Raw genomic sequence first — 18844 nt, forward strand, 5'->3', positions numbered from 1 at the left:
TGGGAAGAGGAGTGGTACGCGCGCGCTCCTCCTCCTCCGCCCTCCGCGTCACGACGCGCGCGTACGCCACGGGTTGTGGGTTGCGGCAATGAGCCGAGCCGAAGCTTATTTTTGCCACTCAGGAACGAATTAATTAATCACGGATTAATTAACGAGTCGCTAACATGTGGGCCACTGTCCAAGACGTTGGATTGTGGGCTGACTTGCGTTGCTCCCTTGCCGGGACCCGCGCTGCCAGGATTCATCGACTCCCTTGCCGAGAGTGGGTCGACTCGGTCGTGGGCCTCGGCAAGGCCCACGACTTTCTCCCTTACGGACTATATAAGAAGGCTCTGGCCAGTGAAGTAACCTAGTTCGGTTCACTCACTCCCTCTCGTGTGACCTAGCCATCATCTACTGTTCCTCACTCTGTGCTGCCTTCGACGATTCCATCCCGACGACCACGTGCATGGCTGGTCGAGAGAGGAGGTGCCTCCGGAATCCTGTCGTTCGAGATCCTGCCCGGGAGAACGGCAATAAGTTTTTTGGGGAGCGTCTCGACGCGACTGCTCCCGATCCGTCCCCAACTCCGTTCGCCTCTGTTTCCACTACTTCCTCTGCATCGACACCATGGCCGCCGCCGCCGCCGCTAAGAAGAAGGCCACGGACGACGCTGAGGCTGCTGCTGCCGCCGCCGTGTTGGCCTGGCCAACCGGAGGGTATGATCTGTTCATTCCTCGTTTACTCGTACTTATGCTAGCCGTATATGTGCTGCTCATAGAAGGTTCGATTCTATGTTCTATACGTGCTAGTATGCTTACGCATCGCTATGAGATGCATACCTTTTATGCCATGCTTACTGTTTATTCGTGGATAAGTCTAATCAGAAAAATGCTAATATTTCCAACATTATCAACCAATGAAAACTCATCACAGCGACGAGAGCCCGAACGATTATCTTGCGGCCAGAGAAGGGCATGTCGTCGAAAATGTCGTGTGGAACACCCGTGATCCGCACCCACACTTTCCTACACAAGCAATGAGGCATGGTCGTCGGGACCGACAAAGCTGGACTACCACTCTCTCAATGTGGACCGCCCAAGAGAGGTCATAGCCCGTCGGCACTGGGAAAATAAGATCTGGAACACATCATCGCCGGCGGGGGGTGACGCTGTTCCAGTCGTCGTAGCCAACAACCACCGCCCACGAAGCTCCTCAGCCACCTGGGATGCCGACAGGTATGTGGTTAACCGAAGCAAGTCATGGCCCATTCGTCTCCGGGCGCAATAAGTTTAAGTGGCATGCATTAAACCATCCCAAAGTCAGCGGCATACCTACTGGATCCATGTGCTACTTGCCCCAGATCACATGCCCGATGTCTGCTCTCTCCTACTCTCTCCCTCTCGGCAGCAAGGTCAGCATAGCACATCTCACATTTCAAGAAGTATCTCACACTAGATTCCGAACTCACATTGCGTCTAATCTCATCTACGAATAGACGACCAAAACCAGCCAGGCAAAGCGAGGATGAGCTCGAGCCAGAGGACGCTCCGGGACGTGATGATGCAGGAGGAGAGGCCGACCACCATGGCCAGCCGCCTCCTCGCCCCGGACGCCTCCCTCTCCAACCCCTCCTTCCGCACCTACTACGGCGTCGCCTCCGCGGGCTCGGTGCCGTTCCTCTGGGAGTCGGCGCCGGGGACGCCCAAGAACGACGGCGCCTCGTCCAGGGCGCTCCCGCCCATCACGCCGCCGCCTTCCTACTACAGCAAGACGAAGATCACCAAGTCGGAGTCCTCCAAGAAGCTGCTCTCGTCCTCCAGGCCGGCCAGCTTCGTCCCGACGATGTTCCGCAGGAGCCACACGATGCCGGCTCCCTCGCCGTCCAAGGAGTACAGCCGGAGGAAGAGGCTGGTGGCGAGCCCGCCGCGGTCGTCCTTCTCGTCCACGTCAAGGGGAGAGGACGAAGAAGCGGACGGCGGGGCGGCGTCACCGACGTCTACCCTGTGCTTCCGCGCCCGGCGCTCCGGCGGGGGAACCGGCAGGCTGCATGGGATGATTGCCTCCGTGGTGGGAAGGTAAAGTTCGGCTGAATCTTAACCACGGTGGTTTCCATTTTTCGACCGTCTGTCGCCTCGTTGGGTAGTTTTACAGTAATGTGGCTTCATCTTTGTTTACTACTATGTGCGGGAAGCAGACGACAGGAGGTTAATTTGTAACTTTACGAGGTTACAAGCTTATGACATGGATATTAAGTTTTGGACACGGTAGAACAATACTAATGTGTTTAATACGCATGATCAGTTTGTGCCATTTCGTGTACTCCCTCCTTCTATCTATATAGGGCCTAATGCGTTTTTAAGACCGCCTTTGACTATTGACAAGATTAATAGTACATGACATGCACAATGTGAAAATTATATCATTGACAGCTCCTTTCACACACGAATTTAACGGTGTGCTTTGTGTAAGTTGCATGTCATATATTATTGCTCTAGTATTTGGTCAAAATTAGCCTCGAAAAACGCATTAAGCCATATATAAATGGAAGGAGGGAGTATATAATTTGCGTGCTGATGTTAATATGTGTGTATTGACTCTCTATGTCTGTCTGTTACCGTGTTTGGAGAAAAAAGGGTATGTATTACCGCCTTTTTATCAAGTACTTGTACCATGGATACTATAATATAGACATGGATTGTGCCCTCTTTCAGGTTGTGTCATCTTCTTTACCAAACATACATGTAGGCTGTAGCCCTCATGCATGGTTTAAAGCAATAGGTTGTTCTAAACAATAATGTTTTTAATACACTTGATCACTTTGTGCCATTTCCATCTCAAAAAGAGTGAATTCCAGTTTTTTACCCTTTATTTTGACATTTTTGGCATACATTATCTCATTTAACATCTATTCTTTTAGATTACGTTATTTAGCAAATGCTTTGCCAGTTTTTACCTCATTTAGCGTAAGTTTAACTAGTATCTACTTTCTACCCCATTTAGCCATCTATCATGCGTAGCTTGATTCATCCCGATTTTTCTCCTGGTGTTTCTTCCTCGCATCCTAACTGGTCAAATGGCTTAGTTGGACATCATTTCTTCTCACGGTCATCATGTGTACATACGCTCTCCTTTACCTTGATGGATTTCTTCTTCACATCACACAACTCCTTGTTTATTGCTTCCACCACATTTTTCTTCACCACATTTACTAGACAAGGCTCCATTGATGCTTTGTCCGGCAAAAGAACTACTAAAAGAGCTATCAGCAACCTAAAATACTTTAAAAGTGGTAAAAATGTTTTTTTTTGCTAAATGGGGTAATCCAGATGAAAAGTTGTTAGATGGGGTAATTAGTGTAAAATATATCAAGTAACGGGCATACAAACTAAAATTCACTCACTCAAAAAATATAAAATGTGCCATCTGGTGTATATAAGTTGTTTCCTGATGTTAATATTTGTTATTAACTTTCTATGCATGTTTGTCACCGTGCCTAGAGTAAAGGGTTTGTATATTCAGACAAGTATGATCGCCCTTTTTTTGTATCAAATAACATGGATATTAAATTATGGACACAACAGCTTGATCTAAAAAATAATGTGTTTAATACGCATGATCAGTCTATGACATCTCGTGTATATAATTTGCTTGATGATGTGAATATATGTGTGTTTTTTATGGGAGTGACCGAGTGAATATCATGCTTGTCGGTCACCTTGCATGGTGTAAAGGATTTGTGTGTTCAGACAAGTCTATAGGGAATTGATTGTCCCACCTGGAATTTAATATCTCTCAGATATCTGATGTGAATAGTTTCTTCGAGGGATAAAAAAAATGCTTGGAGCTAGAAGAAGATTATGTTTTGTCATGTCTTTTTTTCGACCAGCCTAAGGAAGGGGGGAGGGGGTAGAGAACGGGGAGTTCATTCATCTAAATATATTGCTCAAATAATTTAACCAATTACTAGACGATGAGAACTGAAAGATTGCATGAGAACATTTGCACATGAGAAGAGGCATTGCCGCCCAGAGTAGGCGGTGACCTTTTCGCTCGGTGCCCTGAACCAACGAGTCCAAGGTGTGAGATCAGGGACGACATTTCTGAGAGTGGAGGAGGAACGATTGTATTCATCTTAGAAGATCTCATAGCATCTCCAGTCACGCCCTCGTAAAGGCATTTTCACACGATTTTTTCGTGCCGGCGTAAAAAAATCGGTCTAGTCGTGTCCCAGAAGCCCGATTTTCGTCGGCCTGGATCAAAATTAGCGCCGGCGGACCCAGGCCGAACCTGGCGCGCCGGGGGGCGCTTGGGGACGTCAGGGCAAGCAGTTTTGGCTCGAAAGAGCCGCGGGCCCGCCGCGTCAGCGACACCGCGCGTCGTCTTCCCCCAACGCCTCAGTTTCCAGCGGGGAATCAATGGCAAGGCTGTCGTCGGTCAGCCTTACCATTGATTCCTCACGAGCGGCGTGTCACGGGACGGCACGCCGACATTGCCCCTCCATCGCACGCGTACACACGGGCGCGTCACGGCTATATAAAGCCGGCGGCCTCCCTCGCTTCTGGCCGCACCAGCCTAGCCCTAGCCGCCAAGCTCTGCCTCTCCCGAGAGCCGCCGTCGAGCCTCCCTCTCCCGAGCGCCGCCGTCGAGCCCTCCCTGTCCCTCCCTCTCCTGATGGCCGAGCGTTTCCCCGGAGATGAGGCGGCGGCCAACGGCTTCGGCCGCCTCTCGCTCCGCGAACAGGAGTCTTGCCTCCTATTCCAGGCAAACATCCCGGCGCCGTCGGACATGTGCGCCGTGCCGATGGGCTGGAAGCTCAGCAACGGGGGAGTGCCCATTCCCCCGTTGCCCGACACCGTGGCCAAACCCGGGTACTTCGCCGACGAGGTCGAGGTCGTGCGCGCCTCCCCCACTGACGCCCAACTCTCCCTTCCTTAGTATGCCGCCGACAACCACGCGGCTTGGGCGGCGTACTTTCAACGCCGTCAGCAGCAGCGGCTGGCGTCCACCAATGGCGCGGCGGTGGTCGGCGGCATGAAGAACAACGAGGGGCGCCGCCTGTGGTGGGGCGTCCCCAGCCGCACACTCGAGGGCGTGCTGACGCACCTCGAGGGCGGCAACAACTCGCCGTTGGCGTACCCCCCGGCGAGGGCGGCCGCCACGGCCACGGTTCTCCGTCGACGCGACGGGCAATGGTTGCCCAGGAGGTTCGGCGCCTCCTCTTCTTCCTTCTCACCACGCTCTTCTTCGCACTCCTCCGGCTCTCCGGCGCTGCTCGGCGTCAAGGCCGAGCCCGCGGCGGAGACGGCGCTCGGCCGACGCACTCGCAGCGCCGGCATCGTCATCAACGACGGCGGCCGGCGCGCCTCCTCGTCGGCTCCTCCTCCGCGCTTCGTCAAGACCAAGACGGGGTCGGGGCTCGCGGCGGTGAAGACGGAGCCGAGCCTCCTCCTCGCGGTGAAGACGGAGCACGGCGGCGACGTCGAGCTCGACGACGACGCGGCCCTGAAATGGGCGCGCGCGGACACCCTGAAGATGGTGAGGGAGCGCCAGTGCACCGCCCTGCAGCGATTCGCGCAGCGCCGCCGGGGCCGCGACGAAGGAGGCATCATCGTCATCGAGGATAGCGACGAGGACGACGCGCCGCCGCCATCAGTCCGCGTTGGCGACGCCGGTCAGGTGTCCACCAGGGACGGCGGCGTCAAGGAGGAGAAGCCCGACGACGACGACGGCGGCGATGACGACGGCGACTACTCCGCGTTCAGCCAGTTTCTTTTTTAATTAGACATATCTATTATGTAATATATGCCGAACTTTGCTATATTTTTGCCTTTTTTGAACGCGCCTGGAGCGGCCCTATGGCGGGCGGCTGGGGACCAACTCGTCCCCAGGCCGATTTTTTACGCCGGCTCATCCTCAAATGGCGATTTTAGACGCCCCCTGAGAGGCCAACGGCTGAAGTTGCTCTCACATTTCTAGCATCTCGAGTTTTTACATCTGAACCCGGGACAACGCCAATGTGTTGCCAGACACTTAGGCCCCGTTCGATACACAGGTAAGAAAAACAAAGGGATGTAAAAAAGTATAGGAATGCGGTTGGCTGTACAGTACATTACTGCAGTTCGCAAAATAGAAGAATAAAGGGTGTTCGGTTCACAGGAAATTGTCCAGAGGTATGAGCAAAGGAGCCGTACTACTGATGCAACAGTATTGAGTATTTTATTCAGGCACCAAGTGTTCTAATCGCTGCATGCTGGTATTGCTTCTCTCCCACCCATGCGAAAGGAATATTTTATTTGGCTTGTGAGTTGGCTTGCCTCGGGCCTCCGCCCAAAAATTGGTTCAGACCAGATGTTTAGATTCCTGTAAAATGGCCACTGTTTACGAACTTTTCCATAGGAACGCTGTAGCTGATTCCCTTGATCCGAACGCCAGTGAAGGAACTGAAAACTATGGAATGAACATTCCTTTGGAAAGTCTACAAATCCTTTGAAGCGAACAGGCCCTTACCGGCGGACTCAGCCAATGTGTTGCCAAACACTTACCGTCGGGCTCAGTGAATGTTTTTTTTCCCGGTAGTCTTCAGTCTTCAAGGTAGTGCACACATGGCGGATGACAGTCACCATTGTCCATAATGTTCTTGTAGGCAAGCTTCGTAAAAAGCTTGAAAGCTCACGAAGAAAATATGTCCTAAAGACAATAAAATAATTGTTAATTATATTTCTTTATATTATGATAAATGTTTATTAGATCCAAACCCGAACCCATCAGGCAACCTGACATAATCGGGCACCCATCAGGTCCAAATGTTGGTGTACGCACAGTTCTCTCAGTCGCACTTTATAAGGGAAAGCTCCACCGAATATTCATTGGAGAGGACGAGCTCGCCTGCGCACTTTATCTCTGTGCGCTCGTTCGTATCGGGATCCCAGCACATGGTTGTATGGAGGCCTGGGACAGTAATTAGGCGCCAGGAAAGAACCGTGTTGGCTCCAGAGCGCACGGCCGTGCCGTTTGGTCAGAATGACGGACGCCGCCAGCCCACATCCAGTACCCACCGCACAGGAAGGGGCCGTTATCACGTGCCATCCAGTACCGTCTGCAACCGGCCACAGCCGCTCCGACCGAACTGAAGCCTGTCGAGTCGTGCACCAAGGAGTTGATGCTATGGTTCTGCTTATTATTACTCCTTGCCGTACAGGAAGTATATATGATTAAAAACTTGATGTACTGATTTGACAAGATTCTGTTAAGTCCAGTATGAGCAGGCAAGACTTCATCACACAACCTTACTCCAAATAGCTAAAGCATGCCAATAGCAATTTAGCAAAGGCAATCCGAGACATAACTTAATACAGATGCAGTAAAATTATTAGATCATCTTAATACAGCTATAATATGCTAAGAATAAATCCAGCATCTCCCATGATCTGCAATGACCTCGAATGTCTTTTTTAAACTGTGAAACTGATCATACCTGAAAAAAAATATCAAATGTTTGTACTCTGAATCTTGTAGCGTTGCATGCCCTTAAACATGAGCAAACTAGTAGAGATTTTTTCACAACTAGTAGGAAATTAGAGGAAGGAAGATAAGAAGAGTGTTTCCTCCAAACAAAAATGTAATCTGCATAATGATATTGATTTCATTGAAAACATTACTATGTAGAATAATGGCACACACAACATCTAATTAGAAAAATAATCTATACAAATAGATCACTGTGCTTTGACTAGAAGTGTTCTATACTGGCTGGCTGGTTTTGCCATTGGACCAGCATGCCCATCAGTCAAAACTCAAAACCTTTCAAGCAAAATTCACATGTGTTCTGTCTGGAGTAGCAATGTGGAATACGATAAAGCTATGTCAGGGAACCCTTTGAAGTTACAAATTTCAAGATAATCTAAGCCATTACAAGAAACACACATGTGGCGACATAGCCTATATATTATAAGTAGAGGGTAAAATAAATTAGGGAGAATGTAGAAAAGGAAAAGCAGGAACAAAAAGTTAGATCTTATTTACTGTCTTTCTTTTGAGCAGTGACAAATGACAAAAAAAAGGTACCTTTTTTTAGCACAGAAGAACGCCATATGAACAAATAATGTATATATGAGCGGTGTTTTTTCTTAATCTCTTCTTTTTCATCGATTTTCAATGGATACAAGGAGGATCTGAAATGCAACTACTTCTCACAAGCCCGCCAAAAGATTAGTCCAGTGCAACTGTTAAGCTAGAACGTGTTCTAGCTAGCAGGAACAACAGTTGTAACAGTAGCATGAACTACTCAGCTAGGATATTCTGATATTTTGTTGAACCTGTTAATAGTTTCAGCTCAAGATTATTGTTTAAAGAATAAATTAAGAAACATCTGATTGAACTTAGGTCACAGGGAGAATCTTATATCACCTTGAGTACCTCATCTATAGACAACAAATATTGTAAGTACTGATTCAAGGACTGAATTCACACAAATACTACAGTTTTAAGAAGGCATATAACTCCCTAAAAAAGAAGAGGCATAAAGCAAACTGAGAATCAAACCATACTTATCATGTGGAGCTATTCAATTAAGGATTGCACACAGTGAGTGAAAGAACAAAGCAAGGTTGCTGGAACAACATCACCTTGGCTGCTTCAGTCAATTAATTCTTGAAACAGAACAATCTAAATAAGTATCACCTTTAAGAGATTCAACTGCATCACACAGAGGCAGAATGATATGTTGTCGACACCCCATTAACATCACATAAAGAGGCCTTAATGGATCCAGTCTCTGACCCACGGCGGAGTGTTAGTACTAGTTGCACCGTGCTCCCCTCCCAGCGCATTTGAAATTCAAACACCACAGTTCCCCGCTGCCCCACACATAGAAGGTGGCCTCAGGGCGGCTGGCGCACAGGACCAGTCAGTATCATCAGGGAACAAATAGAAAGTTTGATTCAGAGAACACAACAGGCCTCGACGACAATCGTCATTTGTCGCAATACACTCGCGACACCGATTGCCACTGATTGGTTTATTTTCCCGCTAACACATGTTTACGTAAAATGTATACAGGTTTAGGAAAATCCTAGCTTACAAGAGAAAATCAAATTGTACAAATTGCACGGACAACTAGTAACTCGCATTGTAAATCAGTAGCCTTATCACTGCCAGGCACTCACATCGCAAGATCGAGTGTTCAACTTCTTCGGCTTCCCTGCCAAAAATATAAAGGAGTCATCATGAAACACACCGACTATGTCGGCCTACCAGGAATGATGTCGAGAAGGCGAACATGACACTCACCGAGCAAACACACATAACTTTAACTTGTCGTCCTTGAACTGCGATGGCTTGGCCCTGTGCTCGCTTATGTATCAGTTGTTGTCCTCCGAGCTGAGTAGACGAATCATCGCTGGCATGATCTTGTGTTGGTCCTTTTTGGCTTACCCAGTAATTATAAACCAGTTTAGCACAACTTTTTTTTGATAAAAAGTTTTAGCACAACTTTTTTTTCCAGCTAGTGAGCGAACACAATGTTTAACCGAACGAAGTTAGGCCATAACGAGCACCCACATACTATCCCCTGTATGCACTTTGTCTTTTCAAAGTTAACCTTGCTCTTGCTCTCACCGTACCAATTAACATCCAACATACCCAGGAGTACAAATTCTAGTAGTCACCTCGCCTAATAATGAGTCAAACGAACTTCCAACAACAGTGTCAGTCTTCTTCTCAGCTAACCCCCTGATTGTCTGCTCAAGGGCACAAACTCTACCCGAACATGGCGCAGGAGCCTGTCCAACAAGCACCCTGCATCACATAGCTTTTGTCTGCAGTTAAGCACAATCACAAAATATGGGTGTCTTATCAGAGAGCATGAATTCCTGACTGCAATACTTCAAAATCAAGAAAATATTTCATATTTACTGAATGAATTCAACGGAAGTGCAGAACAATGAAATCACCTCCATGTCCAACCAGGAGCTTGCGGGTCTTCCTTGCTCGTGGACTGTTCAGAGTCCGGCGGCGATAAGCTGCTCATATCGCACAGCGTGTTCAGATTCAGTTGGAGAGGCGCGAACACATCCACGGCTCCTCCCATTCTGAACTTGTCGTCCGCTTCAACCAGATCTAGTGTCGGCTGGGTTGCCACTCAGAACACACCGCCGTACATGGTTGGGACAGCGAACCTGTTCACCGGGATTGGGGCGACCCTTCTAAGGATAGGGCAGATGCTCAATATTCGAATCTAATAGGGATGGTCGCAAACCATACCTGTCGACCGGATCCAGTCCCGCCATCCGTCGGCCGTCGCCAAGGCCGCCATTGTTCGATAAGCATCAGAGGAAGGGGGATACAGAAACGAAACAGAACCAGCCAACCTGTGAGATGTCGTATTAAATGGGCCTACCGCTTGTCGGACTGACGCCGTGATTCGTGGACTGCACACCTCGTTCGGTAGGACCTGTACCACCAGTACATCATGCAGTCCTACTACGGTATGCCTGTCTTTTCTGCGTCAATGCAAACCTGTATTTCCACCCGTCATAATTGCTAGCTTCCACGAGACCTCGTTTCATTCGTCCTCATAACAGGAGCAGGCGAGCTCGTCCGCCAAATCGCCGTTCTCAAAGCTCCACCTCTTACGCTCTTAGCTAAGCGAGGTGGGGCTAAAGAAGGAGCAGCATGCCCAGCAGTGTTGGGCGCACGTAGATTCCAACCATTAGGGCATGTATAATGGGGGCAGCTGTATAGTGCTGCCCCATGCTCCACCTAGGTAAAATTTTACCAAGCAGGCATCATCTCACTGAGACCCACCGTTTCAGCATTTTCATACCAAGTGCTCTCTCTCGTGAGTTGTCTCTCATGCATGAGCTCATCTTCTACTTGCTTTTACTCTCTAAAGCTGGCTTTTACGAGTGAGGAAGCGGGTTTCTCTGCAAGATCCCGTTTCATTGTGCAAGCATCAGTTTGGGCTGAGCTGGAGCATTTGTTCTGACGTGATGTGCTGGGGCACTAGTCCACCGTGGAGCGTTGTACATGCTCTTAGGGCCCAAAACAAAGTCACCCCAGCAGCCAGCCAAAGGCCCATGGCCGAACTAGCTTTGGGCCAAAATAACATGTGAATGAGCCTATAGATGATTATGTTCAGGGCAAGTGTTCGTATGGTTCTGCTAGACGTGCCGTGTAATTTGTCCTGTTATTTTACTATATACTATCAATTACTAGTAGTACAATGCGTATTGGTTTATACTTCTATAATTATAAAGGACATTCAAATAAAAGTAGGCAAATGTAATATAGAATAAATATTTATTCAATTACGAATATTAATCGGGCAACCCATCGGGTCACCCATGGACACAAATCTATACCTATACCTTACCCACGACTAATCGGGTTACCCGTGGGTAAAACCCATGGACGGAGTCGGCGACCCATACCCTACCCATTCGGGCCGGGTGCCCATGGGCGCGTGAACCCATGGGTCGGATCGCCGGGTTGACCCTAGTATGCCTCTACTTGACTAGCTCGTTAATCAAAGATGGTTATGTTTTCTGACCATAAACATGTGTGGTCATTTTATGAATGGGATCACATCATTATAGAATGATGTGATGGACAAGACCCATCCGTTAGCTTAGCATAATGATCATTTAGTTTTATTGCTATTGCTTTCTTCATGACTTATACATATTCCTCTGACTATGAGATTATGCAACTCCCGAATACCGGAGGAACGCTTTGTGTGCTATCAAACATCACAACATACCGAGTTATTATAAATATGCTCTACAGGTGTCTTCGAAGGTGTTTGTTGAGTTGGCATAGATCAAGATTAGGATTTGTCACTCCGTGTATCAGAGAGGTATCTCTGGGCCCTCTCGGTAATGCACATCACTATAAGCCTTGCAAACAAAGTTACTAATGAGTTAGTTGCGGGATGATGCATTACGGAATGAGTAAAGAGACTTGCCGGTAACGAGATTGAACCAGGTATGAGGATACCGACGATTGAATCTCGGGCAAGTAGCATACCGATGACAATGGGAATTACGTATGTTGTCATAAGGTTCATCCAATAAAGATCTTCGTAGAATATGTAGGAGCCAATATGGGCATCCAGGTTCCGCTATTGGTTATTGACCGGAGAAGTGTCTCGGCCATGTCTACACAGTTCTCGAACCCATAGGGTCCGCACGCTTAAACGCTCGTTGGCGATATAGTACTATATGAGTTATGTATGTTGGTAACCGAATGTTGTCCGGAATCCCGGATGTGATCACGGACATGACGAGGAGCTCTGGAATGGTCCGAAGGTAAAGATTAATATATGGGATAATAGTGTTTGGTCTCCGGAAGGTTTCCGGAGTTCACCGGAAGGGGTTCCGGATGTTTCCTGAAATGATTGGGTACGAGAACACTTTATTTGGGCCAAAGGGGAAAGCCACAAGGTTTATGTAAAGCGCAAAAGGAAGTTTTGCGGAGTCCAGGGGCCAGACGCCAAGGTCCCTAGCGTCTGGGTCCAGATGCCGGGAACCCTGGTGTCTGGCCCTGGAGTCCGAGAAGGACTCTTGCCTTTCGGGTGAAACCAACTTTGTGGAGGCTTTTACTCCAAGTTTCAACCCCAAGGCTCAATACATAAATAGAGGGGCAGGGCTAGCACCAAAGACACATTAAGAATCACCAAGCCGTGTGCCGGCAACCCCGTCCCCTCTAGTTTATCTTCCGTCATAGTTTCCGTAGTGCTTGGCGAAGCCTTGCAGAGATTGTTCTTCACCAACACCATCACCATGTCGTCGTGCTGCCGGAACTCATCTACTACTTCGCCCGTCTTACTGGATCAAGAAGGTGAGGACGTTATCGACATGAACGTGTGCTGAACGAGGAGGTGCCGTACGTTAGGTACTTGATCGGGACGGATCGTGAAGGTGTACGACTACATCAACCGCGTTGATAAACGCTTCCATTTTGCGATCTTCAAGGGTATGAAGATGCTCTCCCCCTCTCGTTGCAATGCATCTCCTAGATAGATCTTGCGTGAGCGTAGGAAAATTTTTAAATTGCATGCTACGTTCCCCAATAGTGGCATCCGAGCCAGGTCTATGCGTAGATGATATGCACGAGTAGAACACAAAGAGTTGTGGGTGATAATAGTCATAATGCTTACCACCAACGTCTTACTTTGATTTGGCGGTATTGTTGGATGAAGCAGCCCGGACCGACATTACATGACCGTGATGTCTACTACACAACATTCTTCTTGTAGATGTTGTTGGGCCTCCAAGTGCAGAGGTTTGTAGGACAGTATCAAATTTCTCTCAAGTGGATGACCTAAGGTTTATCAATCTGTGGGAGGCGTAGGATGAAGATGGTGTCTCTCAAACAACCCTGCAACCAAATAGCAAAGAGTCTCTTGTGTCCCCAACACACCCAATACAATGGTAAATTGTATAGGTGCACTAGTTCGGCGAAGAGATGGTGATACAAGTGCAATATGGATGGTAGATAGAGGTTTCCGTAATCTGAAAATATAAAAATAGCAAGGTAACTAATGATAAAAGTGAGCGTAAACGGTATTGCAATGCATTGAAACAAGGCCTAGGGTTCATACTTTCACTAGTGCAAGTTCCCTCAACAATAATAACATAATTGGATCATATAACTATCCCTCAACATGCAACAAAGAGTCACTCCAAAGTCACTAATAGGGGAGAACAAACGAAGAGATTATGGTAGGGTACGAAACCACCTCAAAGTTATCCTTTCTGATCGATCTATTCAAGAGTCCGTAGTAAAATAACACGAAGCTATTCTTTCTGTTCAATCTATCCTAGAGTTCGTACTAGAATAACACCTTAAGACACAAATCAACCAAAACCCTAATGTCACCTAGATACTCCAATGTCACCTCAAGTATCTGTGGGTATGATTATATGATATGCATCACACAATCTCAAATTCATCTATTCAACCAACACAAAGAACTTCAAAGAGTGCCCCAAAGTTTCTACCAGAGAGTCAAGACGAAAACGTGTGCCAACCCCTATGCATAGGTTCATGGGCGGAACCCGCAAGTTGATCACCAAAACATACATCAAGTGGATCAATAGAATACCCCATTGTCACCACGGGTATCCCACGCAAGACATACATCGTGTTCTCAAATCCTTAAAGACTCAATCCGATAAGATAACTTCAAAGGGAAAACTCAATCCATTACAAGAGAGTAGAGGGGGAGAAACATCATAAGATCCAACTATAATAGCAAAGCTCATGATACATCAAGATCGTACCACCTCAAGAACACGAGAGAGAGAGATATCAAACACATAGCTACTGGTACATACCCTCAGCCCCGAGGGTGGACTACTCCCTCCTCGTCATGGAGAGCGCCCGGATGATGAAGATGGCCACCGGAGAGGGATTCCCCCCTCCGACAGGGTGCTAGAACGGGTCTAGATTGGTTTTCGGTGGCTACAAAGGCTTCTGGCGGCGGAACTCCCGATCTATTATGTTCCTCGAAGTTTTTAGGGTATATGGGTATATATAGGAGGAAGAAGTACATCGGTGGATCTCTGGGCTGTTCACGAGGCAGGGGGGAGGTCCCCCCCACCCTCGTGGGCAGCCAGGGACTCTCTTGGTCCATCTCCGCTACTCCGTAGGCTTCTTCTGGTCCAAAAATAAGTTCCGTGAAGTTTCAGGTCAATTGGACTCCGTTTGATTTTCCTTTTCTGCGATACTCTAAAACAAGGAAAAAAACAGAAACTGGCACTGGCAATGGGCTTTGGGTTAGTCCCAAAAATAATATAAAAGTGTATAATAACGCCCATAAACATCCAAAACAGATAATACAATAGCATGGAACAATCAAAAATTATAGATACGCTGGAGACGTATCAGCATCCCCAAGCTTAATTCCTGCTCGTCCTCGAGTAGGTAAATGATAAAAATAGAATTTTTGATGTGGAATGCTACCTAACATATTTATCCATGTAATTCTCTTTATTGTGGCAAGAATATTCAGATTCATAAGTTTCAAGACAAAAGTTTAATATTGACATAAAAATAAATAATACTTCAAGCATACTAAAAAAGTAATTATGTCTTCTCAAAATAACATGGCCAAAGAAAGCTATCCCTACAAAATCATATAGTCTGGCTATGCTCTATCTTCATCACACAAAATATTTAAATCATGCACAACCCCGATGACAAGCCAAGCAATTGTTTCATACTTTTGATGTTCTCAAACTTTTTCAATCTTCACACAATACATGAGCGTGAGCCATTGACATAGCACTATAGGTGGAATAGAATGGTGGTTGTGGAGAAGACAAAAAGGAGAAGATAGTCTCACATCAACTAGGCGTATCAACGGGCTATGGAGATGCCCATTAATATATATCAATGTGAGTGAGTAGGGATTGCCATGCAACGGATGCACTAGAGCTATAAGTGTATGAAAGCTCAACAAAAGAAACTAGTGGGTGTGCATCCAACTTGCTTGCTCACGAAGACCTAGGGAATTTTGAGGAAGCCCATCATTGGAATATACAAGCCAAGTTCTATAATAAAAGATTCCCACTAGTATATGAAAGTGACAACATAGGAGACTCTTTATCATGAAGATCATGGTGCTACTTTGAAGCACAAGTGTGGTAAAAGGATAGTGGCATTGCCCCTTCTCTCTTTTTCTCTCATTTTTTGGGCCTTCTCTTTTTTTGGCCTCTTTTTTTTCGTCCGGAGTCTCATCCCGATTTGTGGGGGAATCATAGTCTCCATCATCCTTTCCTCACTGGGACAATGCTCTAATAATGATGATCATCACACTTTTATTTACTTACAACTCATGAATTACAACTCGATACTTAGAACAAATCATGACTCTATATGAATGCCTCCGGCGGTGTACCGGGATGTGCAATGAATCAAGAGTGACATGTATGGAAGAATTATGAACAGTGGCTTTGCCACAAATATGATGTCAACTACATGATCATGCAAAGCAATATGACAATGATGGAGCGTGTCATAATAACGGAACGGTGGAAAGTTGCATGGCAATATATCTCGGAATGGCTATGAAAATGACATAATAGGTAGGTATGGTGGCTGTTTTGAGGAAGGTAATGGTGCGTGTATGGTACCGGCGAAAGTTGCGTGGCACAAGAGAGGCTAACAATGGTGGAAGGGTGAGAGTGCGTATAATCCATGGACTCAACATTAGTCATAAAGAACTCACATACTTATTACAAAAATCTATTAGTTATTGAAACAAAGTACTACGCGCATGCTTCTAGGGGGATAGATTGGTAGGAAAAGACCATCGCTCGTCCCCGACCGCCACTCATAAGGAGGACAATCAATAAATAAAATCATTCTCCGACTTCATCACATAATGGTTCACCATACGTGCATGCTACGGGAATCACAAACTTCAACACAAGTATCTCTCAAATTCGCAACTACTCAACTAGCATGACTCTAATATCATCATCTTCATATCTCAAAACAATTATCAAGCATCAAACTTCTCATAGTATTCAATGCACTTTATATGAAAGTTTTTATTATATCTTTCTTGGATGCCCATCATATTAGTACTAAATTCATAACCAAAGCAAATTACCATGCTGTTTAGGACTCTCAAAATAATATAAGTGACGCATGATAGTTCATCTATTTCTATAAAATAAAACCACCACCGTTCTCTAAAAAGATGTAAGTGGAGCGCTAGAGCAACAACAAACTACTCCGAAAGATATAAGTGAAGATCAATGAGTAGTCGAATAATTATGCAACTATATGAAGACTCTCTAACATTTAAGCATTTCAGATCTTAGTATTTTATTCAAACATCAAGCAAAATAAAATAAAATAAAATGACGCTCCAAGCAAAACACATATCATGTGGTGAACAAAAATATAGCTCCAAGTAAAGTTACCGATGAATGAAGACGAAAGAGGGGATGCCTTCCGGGGCATCCCCAAGCTTAGGATTTTTGGTGTCCTTGGATATTACCTTGGGGTGCCTTGGGCATCCCCAAGCTTAGGCTCTTGCCACTCCTTATTCCATAGTCCATAGAATCTTTACCCAAAACTTGAAAACTTCACAACACAAAACTTAACAGCAAACTCGTAAACTCCGTTAGTATAAGAAAATAAATCACCACCTTTGGTACTGTTGTGAACTCATTCTAAATTCATATTGGTGTAATATATACTGTATTTCAACTCATCCATGGTTCATACCCTCCGATACTACTCATAGATTCATCAAAATAAGCAAACAACACATAGAAAACAGAATCTGTCAAAAACAGAACAGTCTGTAGTAATCTGGATCAAACGTATACTTATGGAACTCATAAAATTATCAAATAAATTGGTGGACATGAGGAATTTGTCTATTAATCCTCTTCAAAAATAATCAACTTAATAGCACTCTCCAGTAAAAAATGGCAGCTAATCTCGTAAGCACTAAAGTTTCTGTTTTTCACAGCAAGATCACAAAGACTTCACCCAAGTCTTCCCAAAGGTTCTACTTGGCACAAACACTAATTAAAACATAAAACCACATCTAAACAGAGGCTATATGAATTATTTATTACTAAACAGGAACAAAAAGCAAGGAACAAAAATAAAATTGGGTTGCCTCCCAACAAGTGCTATCGTTTAACGCCCCTAGCTAGGCATGATGATTTCAATGATGCTCACGTAAAAGATAAGAATTGAAATATAAAGAGAGCATCATGAAGAATATAACTAGCACATTTAAGCCTAACACACTTCCTATGCATAGCGATTCTGTGAGCAAACAACTTGTGGGAACAATAATCAACTAGTATAGGAAGGTAAAACAAGGATAACTTCAGGATTTTCAACACATAGAGAGGAAACTTGATATTATTGCAATTCCTACAAGCATATGTTCCTCCCTCATAATAAATTTCAGTAGCATCATGAATGAATTCAACAATATATCTATCACATAAAGCATTATTTTCATGATGCATAAGCATAGAATTTTTATTACTCTCCACATAAGCAAATTTCTTCTCATGAATAGTAGTGGGAGCAAACTCAACAAAATAACTATCATGTGAGGCATAATCCAATTGAAAACTAAAATCATGATGACAAGTTTCAGGGATATCATTATTCTTTATAACATACAAGTCATCACAATAATCATCACATATAGCAACTTTGTTCTCATAATCAATTGGAACCTCTTCCGAAATAGTGGATTCATCACTAAATAAAGTCATGACCTATCCAAATCCACTTTCATCAATATAATCATCATAAATAGGAGGCATGCTTTCATAATAATAAATTTGCTCATCAAAACTTGGGGGACAAAAAATATCATCTTCATCAAACATAGCTTCCCCAAGCTTGTGGCTTTGCATATCATTAGCATCATAGATATCCAAGGAATTCATACTAACAACATTGCAATCATGCTCATCATACAAAGATTTAGTGCCAAGCATTCTAATGCATTCTTCTTCTAACACTTTGGCACAATTATCGGAATCCTTATTTAAATGAAAGATATTAAAAAGATGAAGCATATGTGGTACCCTCAATTCCATTTTTTGTAGTTTTCTTTTATAGACTAAACTAGTGATAAAACAAGAAAATAAAAGATTCGATTGCAAGATCTAAAGATATATCTTCAAGCACTCACCTCCCTGGCAACGGCGCCAGAAAAGAGCTTGATGTCTACTACACAACCTTCTTCTTGTAGACGTTGTTGGGCCTCCAAGTGCAGAGGTTTGTAGAACAGTAGCAAATTTCCCTCAAGTGGATGACCTAAGGTTTATCAATCCATGGGAGGCATAGGATGAAGATGGTCTCTCTCAAA

General features: G+C 45.4%; 1 protein-coding gene and 1 long non-coding RNA gene across 3 annotated transcripts; one reads left to right on the top strand and one right to left on the bottom strand.

The window, feature by feature from the left end:
* Window positions 1–1426: 1426 nt before the first annotated feature.
* Window positions 1427–3134, top strand: LOC123058786 (uncharacterized). The gene has a single exon (XM_044481467.1). The coding sequence runs from the start codon at window positions 1507–1509 to the stop codon at window positions 2059–2061; it is 555 nt and encodes a 184-aa protein (XP_044337402.1). The 5' UTR covers window positions 1427–1506; the 3' UTR covers window positions 2062–3134.
* Window positions 3135–8893: 5759 nt separating this feature from the next.
* On the bottom strand, window positions 8894–10408 carry LOC123062574 (uncharacterized). 2 transcript variants are annotated; one of them, XR_006429775.1, is made up of 4 exons: window positions 10243–10408; window positions 9933–10157; window positions 9271–9797; window positions 8894–9181 (listed from the first exon to the last, which is right to left on the bottom strand). It is a non-coding gene; the product is annotated as an uncharacterized lncRNA (long non-coding RNA). The 2 variants fall into 2 exon arrangements; XR_006429774.1 differs by having other exon boundaries at window positions 9271–10157; window positions 10243–10393.
* Window positions 10409–18844: the final 8436 nt, after the last annotated feature.

This window comes from Triticum aestivum, chromosome 3A, assembly GCF_018294505.1.
Source record: "Triticum aestivum cultivar Chinese Spring chromosome 3A, IWGSC CS RefSeq v2.1, whole genome shotgun sequence".
Lineage (NCBI taxonomy): Eukaryota > Viridiplantae > Streptophyta > Magnoliopsida > Poales > Poaceae > Triticum > Triticum aestivum.

What these genes read in the sequence shown, in the direction of transcription:
- LOC123058786 (XM_044481467.1), top strand. Translation starts at nt 1,507, where the DNA reads ATGAGCTCGAGCCAGAGGACGCTCCGGGACGTGATGATGCAGGAGGAG.